Genomic DNA, 17398 nt, shown 5'->3' on the forward strand with positions numbered 1-17398 from the left:
AAATTACCGAATTCCATGTCATCCTAAGCTCTCATCATTCATCAATCGTGCTACTCTATGCTGTGACTTTGTTCTGCCTCATTTAACAGGACTTGAACTGATCATATCTGTTGGACAATCGGAATTCATTCCTTTGGTGACTGAATCTGCTGGAGTGCGAGTGATTATACAGGATGACGGCGCTGACATATTCTCTGGAAACGGCTTCAATCTTCCCACCGGTTTCGAAATCGACATAGGCGTTTCGGTGGTAGGTGTCAATAATAAATAAAAATAATGATAATTTATAAATGATAGTAAATGATAATAAATAGTTAATCAATATGTTTGTTTCGATTTCTAAAATCTCCTTAGCGATTATGGATACCAAATTAGCGAAGTGATAAATATGAAAGACAAACAAGTACATATTTCATACTTCAAAGTATAAATTTGGACATATTAGTCATCTGTAATGACACGTTACGTAAACAATGTTCGTCTGGTTGTTTACGACTTTACCAGATGTAATATCACATAACGTCAGTATACGTTTTTAATGCGACTACTGGATTGCTATTTTATCAGGCTTCGAACCATGTCATACGCTAAATGTTAATACAGAAATATTTACCCTATACACTGTCATATTATGACCACGGCCTAATCAAAGACAAAGAAGGCGAAATCATCAAAATAGAAAATGAAGAAGAGAAACATGAAGGTTGCAATTGGGAAAGCTGATTAAGTTTAGTGTGTTTGGTGTCCACTATAAGTACCATTAATAGAATATATTTCGAGGACAACTCTGCAGGGCAGGGATTTAGAAAAGACATTAGTATCAGGCGACTAATGTGTGAACACCTGCATAATTTGGAATTTGATTCTTGCCTCTACTTGGGCACACAAAAGTGACAAATCTCAATCTTATGTATCTGTGGTTGACGTTCAGCTTTCAGTTGAGAGCGATAAGGACTGGTTTCCATCAGATTCGTGCTTTCGCAGGGAGGTTATTACAAAATACCGACTCCAGCATACACATATATATTACTTTCATGGACGGGAGTACTTAGATTACCTAAGTTGTGAATAAGACATTAAACTGAATGAACCAACCAAACCAAACTCCTCGAGGAGGACAAGTGCCACGCGATGAACGGGAAACAATACATTTCAATCATAACGTGATCCAGATGGAAAATAATTGTGTCCTTATCTATATCTTACTACGATAAGATTAAACTCAAATCAGTTAATATTAATTATTTTAAATACTACATTAATGAATTAGTAGAAATTCGCTGTTTATTAGAACTAAATATTGCGGCGTTTTAATATATATATACAAAGTGTGGTAGACAGACGCAGTATACATACGTCCAATTTCGTCATGAACATGATCAATATGCGCATTAAAATGAAAAGAAAACTCACTTTTCCTGTTTTATGGTAACGACAAAGGAGATCTCGACAGCCAGAAACTCAAACCAATGGCAAGCATGTAAGAATCTTACTCCGCTATTTCTACGCTATGACACTCAAATCATCTACCAGTGAATGAAAAGCAACACTAAAAAAACATCATTTATGATTAATAAGAATGTATGCCCCTTATCTTTATGTTGTACTTATATACAAACAATGATAACATAACAAACTTCTATGTAAATTTATAGTCTGAGACATACAGAGAGGCGGGGCCAGATCAGCGCTGTGAGGAAAACAGTCTCTGGCAAAGAAAATTGGTAAGTCACTACCTTACTACAAATAATATTAATTATTTTGTAAATTATTTTTATTTTATTGATTTATTTGTTTATTATCGTGTGTGTGATGATGATGTGTGGTTTACATTATACCTATTCGTTGCGGGAGTGGTGCATTGCTTTAATCGTAAATATTGAGGCACACAAGTCAACAATGTAGTAAGATATGGTAACATCAATAAAAAAGTTTATTTTTCGTTTTTACACCCGAGGAATCAAGTATTGAATGTAGATAGTATTGATAACATAAAGTTCCAGATAATATGTAGTCTTGATAGAGGTCCAAACGTGCAGACAGTCAGTCGTTATTTCCAAATGAATAGTTTGAAGAGAAATTAAACGCAGACATTAAAATTAAAATACATGTTCGCGGTAGACTCGTGCCAAATCCATCGTCTATTTTGTATTCTAATAGGCTTGTTTGATGAACTGTTCCATTGCACACGCAACAAAATACTGTCGGTGTGCACCATACCATGGCTACAGCGTGGAAATCGAAGACACGTGTATTACAGTGGAAGGTAAGTAATACATTAGCAGTAGTAGTAGTAGTAGTAGTAGTAGTAGTAGTAGTAGTAGTAGTAGTAGTAGTAGTAGTAGTAGTAGTAGTAGTAGTAGTAGTAGTAGTAGTAATAGTAGTAGTAGTAGTAGTAGTGGTAGTTATAGTAGTAGTAGTAGTAGTTATAGTAGTAGTAGTAGTAGTAGTAGTAGTAGTAGTAGTAGTAGTAGTAGTAGTAGTAGAAGTAGTAGTGGTAGTAGTAGTAGTAGTAGTAGTAGTAGTAGTAGTAGTAGTAGTAGTAGTAGTAGTAGTAGTAGTAGAAGTAATGTTGAAGTAGTAGAAGTAGTAGTAGTAGTAGTAGTAGTAGTAGTGGTAGTTGTAGTAGGTAGAAGTTGTTGTTTGCAAAACTGAAATATGCCATGTCATCATATGCAAATACAAATGTCACCAGCATTATTGTGTGATATTCAATTAACTTCATAAAATCTTGCTTGCCGAAACTAACTGTTATCATAATAAATGAAATGTGGCATTATACAACATCACTCATGAACCTATACGTTTAACGCTTAGATATGAAATGCTTAAAAGATGAGACTGACTCGATGCTGAAGAGTGAAACCTGTGCAGCCTGCAAGTTTCCGTGTTTGTAAGTTATCGTTTTAAATAATATACCCATACTGTTTTTTTTTAGCATACTTAATTATTTACTCTACTTGTATATCCATCTAGCACACTTGCTTAGCTTTATACATGTATATTAATATATAAATCGTGTGTTTTGTAGCATAAATATTGTATCCGTCATATAATTGAAAAGTAAATATGACGATATACTCTGTATCACATGAGCAACATGAACATAATGTACTCCATAAAATAATCTGGTAAATTATAACTGAAAAGTGTTCCAAACTTGAAATGACGCCCAATCTTATTGTCCACTACAGTTTGATTGAAAACAATCTTATACGTGATAATCAACGTATTTCACCAAATGGTTTGTTAATTATGATAGCATTACCAAATATATATAAAGACAGATACTTCTTATGCTAGGTAAATAAAACCCGTTATTTATCAGAATGTACATATGCACTCATAAGCTGATAAACCAGCTCCCTGTAATTAATCCAGTTCATTCTTTTCTCAACATACCCTGCTAATTTCACATATGGTATATAAAATATTTGTATTTCAGCGAGAAATCCTACAAAACACCCGTTTCGATGTCGAGATGGCCATCTGATGCTTACAGGGAAATCCTGGCAGTGGACTACAACTGGGGGGACAAAGTTGATAAAATCAGGTAATATTGGAACCAGAACTTAAATAACTAACACATAGATTAACTAGTTGATAGTTACGCTGTAAATAAACATTTCCAAAATACCACGTGCGGTGCAAATCGGTAAATTTTCAATCGGATTGTTTAATTTATATTTACAGAGCGGATTTCATGCGGCTTCGGGTGTATTTCTCAACAATGACCAAAGAAATTATCAAGGAAGAACTTTCTTACACGGTAAGGCATTCAATGATTTTATGGCTCTATGTTATTAATATTGGTTGTGCTACGTACTGCATTTTGTTTCGATGTAACTTCCCCGGTTCTTATTTCTCAGACGTGCTATTACTTTGACTTGACCTAAGTTTACCTAGCGGGCTGTGTTGTCGATGAACCAGAGGTCGCTACCCTTCCTGAGTACTCGGTCTTCTTCTCCGAGTACTTTTTTCTAAAGTCTCCATTTAAATCTGTCATAGTACAATTTGCCCTAGTTTAATGGATTTGTAGTTCAAATTACAGTTTTGTTAACACTTAAATAATCTTTTGATGTTTTTTTTTATTAATAATATAAATGTTACAAAATTACTAGCACCAAATTCATCTTATACAATATATTCTATTATCATGTTATCAAAAATATCAACCTTCATATCGCAAAAGGTTATAGAGCATGTCTCAATCAAATCATGATGGCTAAAATTAAACCTGTCCGTAATTATCATCAACACATTCTATTAATATAAAAGTAAACATTGACTGATAAACTAGCGAACATTCAAAATCAATAAGCGCAGTGCCTATAAAAGTAGTAGTAGTAGTAGAAGTAGTAGTAGTCGTAGTAAGCAGTGGTAGTCGCATAGTCATTGCAATGCCGTACATTCACAGATAGCACTTGATATAGAGAATAGATGTACTTTTATTGCTAACCAGTTGTGGTAACATTAATATTGGTTAATAAGGAATTAATTTTGATTATCATTACACATATATCAATTACAAATGATCTAATGTATATCCTATTCTTGTCTATTAGTCAGAGAACTTCGTCAGCGACATTGGAGGGCAGCTTGGCTTGTGGGCGGGTCTGTCTGTACTGAGTCTTGCCGAGGTGGTTGAGCTTCTTGTTCTTTTGGTAACTCATTGCTGCAAGAAGAAAGGCAGGACCAATCACTAAGATATACCGCAAAAACACTCGGTCTCGGAGGAATCCTAAAAGGTCAACTAGGAAGTGTTTGACTGGTCAGAAGTAGGGAAGATTTTGGACATCTCAACATGCAGTTCGGCGTATGAATGTTTTTAACTTTTATCGTGTTATGCGCACACCTTTTTACCGATAATCAAACAACATCTATAACTTCATGTCTAATTTCAAGGAAAAAATCTGTTGAGGATTAAAGGGATAATACACATACATTTTGAACACAATAATTAAGGAGTGGGATTAGTCTTACTAAAGCGCTATACTGTGTAACATTGAACGTTTGCTGTATAAATATTCGTGGTTTTGATGGTTGTTATAAAAAATAAAAACAACAAATTTAGTTTATGTATTTGAATTTCTTTGTTCGTATTTGATATCCACGAAAGTTTGTACCACGAAACAATCTAAATGGCTTCAAACCACGAAAGTTTGTACCACAAAATGATCTAAATGGCTTCAAACCACGAAAGTTTACACCACAAAATGATCTAAATAGCTTAAAACCACGAAAGTTTGTACCACGAAATGATCTAAATGGCTTCAAACAACGAAACTTTGTACATCGAAAACGTACCACGAAATACTCTAAATGGCTTCAAATCGCGAAAGATTGTATCACAAAAACGACCTTAATGGCTTCAAACAACGGAGGTTTGTAAAACGAAATGACGCAAATGGCTTCAAAGCACAAAAGAAAAACCACACAGCTTTCGTTTTATACAGTACTACGTGATTGCCATTTGTACCCTCATGTGTGTGTGGGTATGGGACGCTAGTGTATGCTGAAGGTTGTAAACGTTTCCTGCAGGTTATGGGTCCTGAAGTTCAACGGTTGTTATATAGTGCTAATATTTTGATTAGCACTACACCCATACCACCGATGTTTTCATTGTCTGTTCTGTGACTACACCACTTTGGAGTTACACGAAGACATATTTATTCTTACCGAAACCTAATAGTTGCACATTGCACACACAAAGTATTTTTTCAATCTAGTTTACACGCGTATATCCAAGCAAAGCAACGTGATAAATAAAAGTCCGTTACATTGAATATGGTTTTTTTAACCACGAACGTAAATTTTCTAACTGGTGAGTCGCTCCCAGTTTCTAACTGGTGAGTCGCTCCCAGTTTCTAACTGGTTAGTCGCTCCTAGTTTCTCTAGATACAGCTTGTCTTATAGCGAAATATTTCAGTGATTAATAAACGATAGAAATACCTTTGGTATTAATGGTGTAATATGAATCGATTATTGACAAAAGGGACAATTTCAATATTTTTATGTTCATGGTGTGAAATATGTACAAAGGGCAGCAATATCAAATCATTTTTAAAGCTTGTAAAGGATATATGAAAGATGTTTATATTCCTTTAGCTTTTTATCTTACATTATTGTCAATAAATGACTTTTTCTTGTCTCTTATGCATTGAGCTTCATAGGACTAATAAAATATTGACACCACATAATATAATTATTGCCCTCCTCCCCCCCCCCCCCCCCCCCCCCCCCCCCGTTATAGGTTTGCACTTCGTCCACTCTCCGTGAGTCTTGAGTCTATCTGCTGTTCTTTTTCGATTCCATTGTTCTTATGTCCGAAATATGACCCTTGACGACTGTTGTCATGTAACGTATGGTGATATCGTGTAGAGAAGCCTCCATCGAAGCGGACACCCACAAATAACGGACTCGTGCTCCGATAACACCTTAGAATGTGTCATGGATTCTTCATGGTTGATCAGTCATCGGGAAAAGATATATTGTGATATCATGCAACACCATTACCATCAGCAATCAACATTTCAACGGTATCATACAATTGGCAATTAATTCAAATGCCCCCCTTATAGGTTTGCACTTCGTCCACTCTCCGTGAGTCTTGAGCCTATCTGCTGTTCTTTTTCGATTCCATTGTTCTTATGTCCGAAATATGACCCTTGACAACTGTTGTCATGTAACTTATGGTGATATCGTGTAGAGAAGCCTCCATCGAAGCGGACACCCACAAATAACGGACTCGTGCTCCGATAACACCTTAGGATGTGTCATGGATTCTTCATGGTTGATCAGTCATCGGGAAAAGATATATTGTGATATCATGCAACACCATTACCATCAGCAATCAACATTTCAACGGTATCATACAATTGGCAATTAATTCAAATGCTTGCATGCATGGTGAATTTTTCAACGGGGTAAAAGACCGAAACGAAAAGAAAAAAACCCAAAACAGCAATTAGTTGGATATAGATTATACATTCTATTTGTACAGTAACATTTATTGTTTTCGTTAAGCAATATATACCATCGTCCATAGAGCATTAACACGCCTCAGTGGATGCACAGTAAACAAACAACATCTACGTAAAACATGTCCGCTGGGGCGTTGAATTCGTGCCTCACAGCTTGTTTATAATATGGACGATATCCGTAATATTTCTTGAAATAATCCTTGCCGGCAATGAAGATTTTACTGTCCAATAATATCGATATTATAAAATGAATAATATTGATATCTGTATAGAGTCCATAACTCCAGAACAGATAGCGCCTTGAATAATTGATACTATATAGTGATCAGTCGGGGTTACTCTAAGTTATATTGATTAGGAAGGCCTCATCAATAGGCCCTATCACAGACGAACTAATTAAGTACTTTTATCATTGGCGTATTTATATCAACTGCCATGGTATAAAATATTCAGTTCTGTAATGTCTATTCAAGTACAATGTATACCAATTTTAAATTTACAACACTTTTTACTCTTTATCGCAAGGACATCCAACTATCTTAATTATCTGCTATTAGGATCGTGTTACAATCCTTACTAATAATCGAACAATAAGGGAGATGGACATAGTAAATCTGGTAATAAGTTTATCCAAAATAAATAACAATGCACAATACAGCTGTTTCGTCCTTCCAGAATTCATCGGTGATAATTGGTGCTAAATAGAGGGAAATCCATATTGGTCTAAACTACGTATGAAACAGAAGGGGAGTTTCGTAAACCTCTTAACATTTTAAGTTTCGAAAGAGGTATGAAACGCAAAATTCAGCTTTAAAAACACCTTCCACCCCCCAAAAACAAGTAACACTTCGTTTTTTTGTCTTTAAATCATCATTTTGTAGATGTCTTTTATTTATCCCACCATATGCATACATAAGTTATTCGGTTTGAAATTAGTCCGAAAAAAATCATTTGTTTATGTTTATTTTCCTCCCATAATATTTGTATTGCTTTATCGTTACTTTATTTGCAAAGAGAATGCATGTAGTTAGCCTTTCGTATACAGCAATATAATGGCACTCTATTTATGTCAAGGAAAATACTCCTAGAGGCGTAATAATCGAGGTATGGCAGATATATATCAGCAACTAAGGGCAACTTACCTTATGTACTTGTATATGCGCGGATGCGTGCGCGCGTGTACTGGGGACAAGGAGGAGGAGGAGGAGGAGGAATCGGTCCATGTTATTGTATTGTCATATGATATATCCGGAATGTCTTCTTGAGCTGTTGATACCTATGCAAATTGCTCCAGGGGCTTTGAAAGGGTAATACTATTTTTCTATTGTTTTTATCTTTAAAGCTTTATCATTATCATGGATGAAATCTCTCGTTTATAGATCTTTAGACAATACAGTTAATTGTAGGAAGCCTGTGACATTTATCCCATCTATCTGGAAACGAGTTGGACTCTAGAGATAGCATATACATACATATTTAATGCAATAATACCAAACTGACAAACTAATTAGTTACACTTAAACTTTTGATATGATATCAATCTATTGAAAAAAATGTGATTTTACCTGATGACGTGCTTCATTTGTTATGATAATAGCCCAATTGTTTTTCTTTTTCTTTTCGATTTCGTATTTGTTAAAGGGTCTTGTTTCTTTTTAAAGTGAAAATAGGAAAATGTCTCACTGCATTCTTTTTGAGATGATTTTTACTGAATGTATACTGGTGATTTGTATGTCACTTTTGTTTTAAATTAATTCTACAAACAATATAGGTCGCTATATAAATGTTGTATATTATTATTATATGAAAACAATAAGAGAGAAGTACAAATTATCGAAACATTATTCTATACTAGTTTGTTTTGAATACATATATTTTCAAAATGCCTAAAAATAGTGTTTTTTAAAGAACTTTCAGTATTAGAAAAACATTTTTCTAGTTTATGTGGTGTATACATTTCAATATACATTTAAAATACCATTATATTTATCGAATAATATCCTATTTCAATGCAAATACTTAGCAATTGACTGACTTACAAATGTCACTCATAAATATTAAGCACTATATTTAACATCAACGAGCATTTAATCTACAAGCAGAAATGGGTCGCCTTAATTGTATTCTGCCACATAGGAATCATGTATAGTTTATGGCGCATGCTCCAGTACATCTATATTTGTATGGATATTATAAGCGTGGCGTTTGGATCAAGGAGTACTATCTCTCATTTAGATGAGCAAGGTGTAAATAAGCATTAGGATCATAGGAAATAAAGTTATTTGAAAAAAAGAAGAATTTCATTATAAGGGAATGTAGATATTCATTGATATAATAATGTAGAAAAAGGCAAACTTATGTAACATTTAATACAAACAAACAGAAAAAAGACATGCATAATTGAGGAAGGGAATAAGTGATTTTGGGGACACCCAAGACTGATTTTACGAAATACATATGTGATTAAGTTGAAACAAATGTGCTTTTCTAGGGAGTCAAGATAACCATCTAATCAACAAAGGCTGACGAAAAAAACAAATCATCATGTTTCAGCCATTGAAGATGTTTATGGAATACACCTCAGTGCATGGTCTCGGACGCATCGCTACTGTGAAACATGTAATACACAAACTGTTGTGGACCGTCCTCTTTCTTGCCTCTCTCGGAATGTGTATATACCAAGTTACTCGTTTGGGACAGCAATTCGTGTCGTAAGTGTTTTTCTTTTTGGGTGCATTTTCATCAGAACTCTGCTTATTCGTATTCAAAATACTGTTAGTTATATTCTAAATAAATCTTATGATTTGTTTAAAAATTCTTATTGTTATATAATCGACATTTGAAGATGTGTAATTTATACATTTTACGTCATAATAACGATAAGACGTAACCCCAATTATTTTGAAGACGCTTTCAATATGCCAAAAATGTGTTTAACAGTGTATATATGCAGTCACATGTAGGTTTTCGATTTCTAAATCCATAACATGTCTTAATACATGGAAATTTGCAAATTGTATTGAAATTATATCAAAAGATTTTAGTAGGACCTTGGTTGGTTTGATTGGTTTAACGTTCTATCTACTGCTAAGATTATTTAAGACCTTGGATTGCAAAATGAACATGGTCAAACAATTATTCATGTTTTAAGTTTACAGGTTGACGACTCATCTGGAGTTTATTACCATTCCCAGTAAAACATTATAAAAAATCATAAATAGCTTTTGATGAAGATAAATTGTTTTGCTAGATATTGAAATGAATGCCAATATAATAAACGAAACCTCAAAAAACAGCTGAATAGCACACTAGAGTCTATCGTATTGTAATCAAGGTCAACCAAATAGATGTCTTTTGATACAAATTGACGATTTAGTAGTTGTTAAGTACAGAATCTTAACACCGAACACAGAAGTGGATGCAGTATTTAATTGTTAGACTGATTTGTTTATGACAAATCAAGCAAGATCGTTTTACATATACTTACACGATTTCACAGGTGTCTTTTTGATTGGCAAATAGGAAAACAATAGTATTAACTGTTGACCAACAAATAATCAGATTGAATATGAACGTCTTTACATTTACTTAGGAAGAGTAGGTTTTCGAGAAACTCTGGGAAAAGTCTGTGTATTAAATACTATATCTTGTAGCATAAATATGCCTTCAGACTAGATGCACATTCTTCTTTGTTTTGTTTGATGGCTATCCCTTGCTGTTCTGCGATATTAGAGTTTTGATGGACCACACTAACAATTTTGTAATTCATGTTACTGATTGGAAAAAAAACGAAGTTTGTTAAGACAAATGTATTTATCTAAAACATATTACACATACTAATTAACCAATTGATAATTCTAATACTTTATGTTGGTGGTAATTAGGTCATGACATCCATGTTTAAAATCAATCTTCATATCTTTATAGATGTATTCTATCTCACATATTTACAAAGAACTACTACACCAATCCGAAGTTCTGACCCTTCTCCTCGTTAGTCAGTATTCTTTACAGACAGTATGTACACACACACACATCGTGTCTACCAACAGTAAAGTTGGTCTTTAAATTGATAGAGTAAATAATTTGAACGACTGACTAACTTATTTCTTAACAATCATAGATAGGAGAAATGCTATATATATCGATTGACTTGTTGCTACCGTACTTCACAACGTATATTCTGTTATGTAGAAGTTATTCTTGTTGCATATACCAACCTTTTAGTTGCTATTTTGGTATTTGATCGTACCTTCTAGCCGGCTTTGATCTTTCTGCAAGTCTCATAGTAAAGTTCCTTAAGTTCTATTTTCAAAGAAAGTATCCCTTAGTTCTTACACGAATATCTTAATAAAGGTATAAAGGTTGGTGAAGCTGTATGTAAAACAATGCAGTGATAAATATTACAGGATTCTCTAAAGGACAAAAGAATATTTTCAACCGAGTCAGGAGGCAATCCATCCGATCCAAAAGATTTTCCCGAGGAAGAATGTTTCGTGTGTAAAATTGATCGGTATGAAATGAGGAATACAATTAAACAGGTGTCTATTGGATTTTGAACAATGATCTTTGTTCACACAATCGTTGCTTGAGGAGATTGTTGTTGCTTATCACATGTAAATGTTTAGCTCACTGAAAACAACTTTTCTAAACTCGTGCTCATGTTTACAATAAAATGGAAACATCAGCTCGTTTCTTTAGTGATGGTGTCATTGCAGACAAAGTGATAAGTCTGAATATAGACGACTGTCTTCTATAAAGATGTAAGGACGATGGAGAGTTATTTGGTTGAAGAGGAAAATGTGCAAGCTTTGTCTATACTGACTTGGTCTGAAATAAGAGAAATACAATTTGGAGTTTTTAACTCTAACAAGCTAAATCATGCTTGAAAACACTATATTGATAATTGACAGTACGAATGATGATCCATATTAAAAACGACCTGATCTGATCGAAGTACAAACCAGGTCTTTCATCTTTCATCTAAGGTTTATAACTATGGAAAATTGAACAAGCAGCAGGCTCTAATCAAATAATTGATTACTAATGTGAAGCTGGAACAAGAGTGGTGGGCTGCAGTGCCCATGTGAATTTCAATTTCGTGATTTCTTTCTTATGGGCGTCTCCAAGCTCTAAGGAAACTGTTTTTAAACTACCATCCAGTTTCAATTTTAGTAAAACTGAATTAGATTGTTGGTCCTTATCTTACATTAATCTTTAATGAACAACTAAGATAGCCCAAGTGTGTGTTAATTATGATGCATGTGTAACGTCGTGGAGTGTGTTTCCAGTGTTAGTGTATACTTTTTGATCAAAGGTATATTCTGGTTACTCCATCTTGGATCCGTCTGGTCCTGGCTCTTGGCTCCTTTGGTTGTTCTGTTAACTACTCTACTCCAACAACAACTCGAGACAGAAATACAATTTAACTTTGATATTTATTCAAATCCCAACTTCATATCTTCAAACACTGTACACAATGGCATCCTTAATTAATATATAATAGAAATTGAGAATAACGACGGAGTGCCGTTATAAATAAAAGTGATGAGTAAGTATCCTTAATGGATACTTAAAAAATAGTAAGGGCTAAGTATCCTTAATATATTGTAACAACTTCGGACGTGGATGTACCGAAGTAGGTTTTAATATTGGAAAATGTTTTATCTAAGACCTTTCATAAACAATGAACATTAATGTATGTCTAAGTAAACTATACTAGTCCAAAATATCTAAGTATCACACCCGTGGTTAGGCGGACTTAGAATATATTTTGGTGTTATTCTTGGCGTATCATAACCTAAGGCCATGAAGGAGACTTGTATCTATATGTATTGTATTGGAGACGGTAGGCCTACTTAGTCACTACGGTAGTAGTTACCTCCATGGTCCTGGTGTTTAGCTGGACTCTCGTAATAAGCTTGGTTGCTTGGACTGTGTAGGAGGGTAGGAAAGCCTGGCCGCTTGGTTAGGAGATCATGGGCGAACTCCGTTGAATCTGCCGCGGGATCCAACTTTTATACCCTTCTCCAAAACTTCTGACCAATCAGAATTTAGTATATTCGGGTCTCTCGGCACGGAACACTATAACTAAATAACTCAATAAAGCCCGAGAGCTCCGAACGCACATCTGCAATGGCGGATGAGTCGTCTGTTTGACAGGCTTCGCATAGCATAAACATGGATTACAACCAAAATACAACAAATCATGAGTGACAACATAACAACCTATAAAGATAATGTTCTCGACATACTAGGCTGTCGTATCTACGAGTCGGTAAGTGATTATTTCAGCCGTACGGAACAGATACATGCGAGTCCATGTGACAGCATGATTCTAAATATAGCGCACGACTGACGTAAACACATCACCGACTCGATGATTCTAAACTTGTAAACACGAACTGTTTTCAATCGAGACAATATTAAATGGTATCATAATTAGATAACTTGTAACTAAAAGACATTTACTATACAGGTTGATTATGATAATAAATGTTGTAGACAAATAACGAAGTTATTTATCAATACACAGACAATTGCAGGTAGGCAAAAATACAGTCGTTACACATACATGTGACAATGTTATTATGGTAAATATTGTCTAAAGACACTAACTGGCATTCAAGTGTGCGTAGATACTCGAATACGTATTAAAAATGAATGTTCTCGTATTGAAACTATTCAAAACGAATTTTGTAAGAATTTGTCTATTGTCACCTGTTTTACAAACAGGTAAAACTTATTTGTATAGAAAATACTGGGAAAATATTGAAACACATTATTTTCGTTGCGCATTAATTTAATCAATGTTTGTTTTGTAAGTTCGTTGGTGGCGGATTGGTTGGGATTAAAGTATTTTCTTCTCTCGAAAATTGCGTTTGTTTCGTTTTGTATTTATTACAGACAGCTATGCTTTTTTCTTTCTTTCAGATGAACAAAAATGCATAGATGTCCCATAATTACGATATACTTACAATGGCTTTTTGAAAATGGAAAATGACTCGAAAAAAACACCGATTTCATACACCATTTGGCGCAATGAAGATCATATTCAAAAAAAAAAAAANAAAAAAAAAAAAAAAAAAAAAAAAAAAAAAGTTACAAAAGAAAGGAAAAGAAAGAAAAACAAATCTTGTACCATACGTATCAATCAAAATGACCAGATTTCAAACACATTATTACAAAGGTAATTTGTTAACTATTAATGAGTGACATGGCAACAGTATATACCATATTAACGTTATTTATTGTTTTCGAATATTCTAAGAAATTGTTGAGAATCAGATCATGTTAATGCCGTAATATTTATGTATATTAAAATATTATATTGAAGCATTTTTGATAGAATACCAAAGCTACATCATATATTGATCTTATTCTTACACTATTGTATGGATCGATTGTTGTAGTAACCCGATCAGCACCACCATTTCACTTAAATATGAACCTCAGGATTTCCCGTCTGTCTCCATATGTAACCTCAACCCTGCACAATTTTCCAAAATTGTTGGGATCCGGGAATTTCACCACATCCTGCATGAATCTTCCGATCACGGTGGTATACCATTAGAAAGATTTAAAAACTTAAGTGGACTGACTTTTCCGGTTAGTATATAGAGTTGTTTCGTGTAGATATATGTTATTTGTAATATTGTGTTTTTAACTTCTTAAATTATGAATTCATATAAGATTCTTTATACTTTTCCGTTTCGATCATTGGGTTACAGCATCATATTAAGATACACATGCATGCAAATATGATCGAAGATGTATTATAAGGTGCAAAAATGGTACTACATTTATATAAAAGATTTTTCAAATTTATGTTATTATTCATATAGAAACCAGTTTAATGATGTGCTTGAATTCTATTTTCAGCTGCCGAACTTCACATATACAGCAGACGAAAACTTCAACCTCAGTAAGCTTCTCTAATAATATGTGTTCTGATCGTAAGGGAAAATGGTATTTAAATTTTGTTAAATAAAATAATGTAGAATCAAACATACTTGGGAAAATTGATTCCAAATATAAGAGATTGTATTAAAAAACCCACCTTATATTCGAACGTTAATTATATATAAGCCTCCAGATAGTCAGGCAGGTACAAACTCGAAGTAGTCGAAGCGAGCTCAAACTTCAAGATCGTCGAAGTAAGAACAAACCTTGAGATAGTCGAAGTGAATACAAATCTCGAGCAAGTCGAAGCGGGAGCAAACTTCAAAATAATCTGAGCGAGCAAAACCCATCCTCGGTATCCAGGGGTTACGCTCACTTTCCTCTCTACACCCCTGGAATATGTCATAGCAAAATTGAAGGCTTAGTGTGCGCCACCTTGTTGATAAGACAAGACGACTAGTTCGATCCTTTTATGTACATCAAAAGAATATCGCGGTCATGGAACGGTAAAAATTGACAGGCTTTGAAGTCGGGCGTCTCTCCTTTGTCATCTTCAAAGGACAGGTATCAGCCTAGCGATTGGTTAGTTGTTTTTACCTGAGACCAATCAAGCAGCTATGTTCGTGCCTTCAATTTTGCTATGACATATTCCAGGGGTGTAGAGAGGGAAGAGAGCGTAATCCCTGGATATCGAGAATGGCACAAACCTTAACCCTCTAATCCCAAATTCTGATATTAAATTAGATGAAATCCATAGGAAAGATAGGACAACAGGGCATGGTGGTGGTGTAATTATCTATCATAAAAACATTATTCTTACTTAACGTAGACATGATCTTGAAAATGAACCTATAGAAATGATTTGGATAGAAGTTTTAATTAAAAACCATAAATTTTTGCTTGGATGTATATAAAGACCTGATTCTAATATAGAATACTGGAGTAAATTTGAACAAATCCTTGATAAAGCTTGTGAAACTTCCATGGATCTACTAATTACTGGTGACTTAAATGTTGATATGCTAAGACCCCCACCCACTTCTCACTTATCTAGACTCTTAACTAAATTCAACCTAAAAAGTATTACTAATAAATCTATTAGAGTGACACCTCATAGTGCAACCTCTATAGATGTTGTCTTTACAAATAATCCTTCCATACTGAAAAAACACATGTTGACTCTGCTTTCTGTAATGACCGCTCCCCTATATATATATGGAAGTTTGTTATGCTATCTTCAAACATAAAGCATATAAAAAAGACTATATGGATGTAAAACAATACTGACTATAATATTATGAATGACTAACTAAGTGCTATTGACTGGAACTTAATTGCTGCTGATATGGATACCCATGAATTTAGTATATTTTTAACTAAATCTATAACTGACCTGATGACAAAATACATTCCTAGTAAAACTATTACAATCGGACCTGAGGACAAGCCATGGATAAATACCAATATTAGGCTAAAGATGAGGCAAAGAAATAGGATACAGAAAGCCAGACATAATGACAAAATAGAGCATTGGAATAAATAGAAACAAATAAGGAATGATGTTATTAATCTGGTAAGAGACACAAAACATAATTATCTTGATAAACTTCAAAAGTCCCTCAGTGATAAATCATTGCCCCCTAATAAATGGTGGAAAATTGCTAAATCCATAACTAATTCTAACAATAAAACTGAACCAATTCCACCATTGAATGTTAACAATACACTGATTCAACATCCAACTGATAAAGCTGAAGCCCTTAATGAATAGTTTACTTCTATAGCCACAACATCAGATACTCTTGCTGAACCTCCAGAATTAGATATCTCCACTCTATCAAAGTTAGAAAACATAATAGTCTCTGAGCAAGATGTTGATGATCAAATTACTATATTAAATGAAAATAAACCAGCAGGACCTGATGGCATGTTACCTAAAGTCATAAAAAAGTTAAAACCTTCCTTAATACTCCCACTTACAATTTTATTTAACAAAACTATATCTTACGGGTGCATACCTGGGTCATGGCAGATGGCTAATGTTAGTGCTGTATACAAAGGGAATGGTTTAAAAAAAATATTCCAATTATCGACCAATATCTGTAACATCATGTTTTGATAAAATCTTTAGGCTTTAAACCAGGTGATTCAACAGTAAACCAACTTATCTCTATATACCACACTATAATTAGCAATCTGGATAAAGGGAAAGAATTAAGGTTTGTATTTTGCGACATCAACAAGGCTTTTGATAGAGTATAGCACAAAGGGTTACTACATAAACTAAAAGCATATGGTAATCAGGCAATATTTTTAAATGGTTTGAGAATTATCTTGAAGATAGAAAGCAGAGAGTTCTAACTGAAGGTCATTTTTCTACTTTTAGGGTGGTTAATGCCGGTGTTCCTCATGGATCAGTTCTCGGTCCTTTTTATTTCTATTATACCTTAATGACATTTCACTGATATAGTCCAGAGTAACATTAAGCTGTTTGCAGACGATACATCATTAAA

The 17398-nt window shown here is 34.1% G+C and overlaps 1 protein-coding gene across 1 annotated transcript in view; it reads left to right on the top strand.

The window, feature by feature from the left end:
* LOC110463806 (acid-sensing ion channel 4-like) overlaps window positions 1-17398 on the top strand; it is a 42444-nt gene that overhangs the window by 12811 nt on the left and 12235 nt on the right. The window contains exons 6-13 of the mRNA XM_021518682.1: window positions 90-250; window positions 1656-1724; window positions 2161-2266; window positions 2818-2893; window positions 3446-3553; window positions 3694-3769; window positions 4566-4664; window positions 14865-14907. Coding sequence (XP_021374357.1) covers window positions 90-250; window positions 1656-1724; window positions 2161-2266; window positions 2818-2893; window positions 3446-3553; window positions 3694-3769; window positions 4566-4664; window positions 14865-14907 — 738 coding nt within the window. The remainder of the gene's footprint in view (window positions 1-89; window positions 251-1655; window positions 1725-2160; window positions 2267-2817; window positions 2894-3445; window positions 3554-3693; window positions 3770-4565; window positions 4665-14864; window positions 14908-17398) is intronic.

Source organism: Mizuhopecten yessoensis, unplaced genomic scaffold (genome assembly GCF_002113885.1).
Source record: "Mizuhopecten yessoensis strain PY_sf001 unplaced genomic scaffold, ASM211388v2 scaffold10933, whole genome shotgun sequence".
In the NCBI taxonomy this organism is placed as follows: Eukaryota; Metazoa; Mollusca; class Bivalvia; order Pectinida; family Pectinidae; genus Mizuhopecten; species Mizuhopecten yessoensis.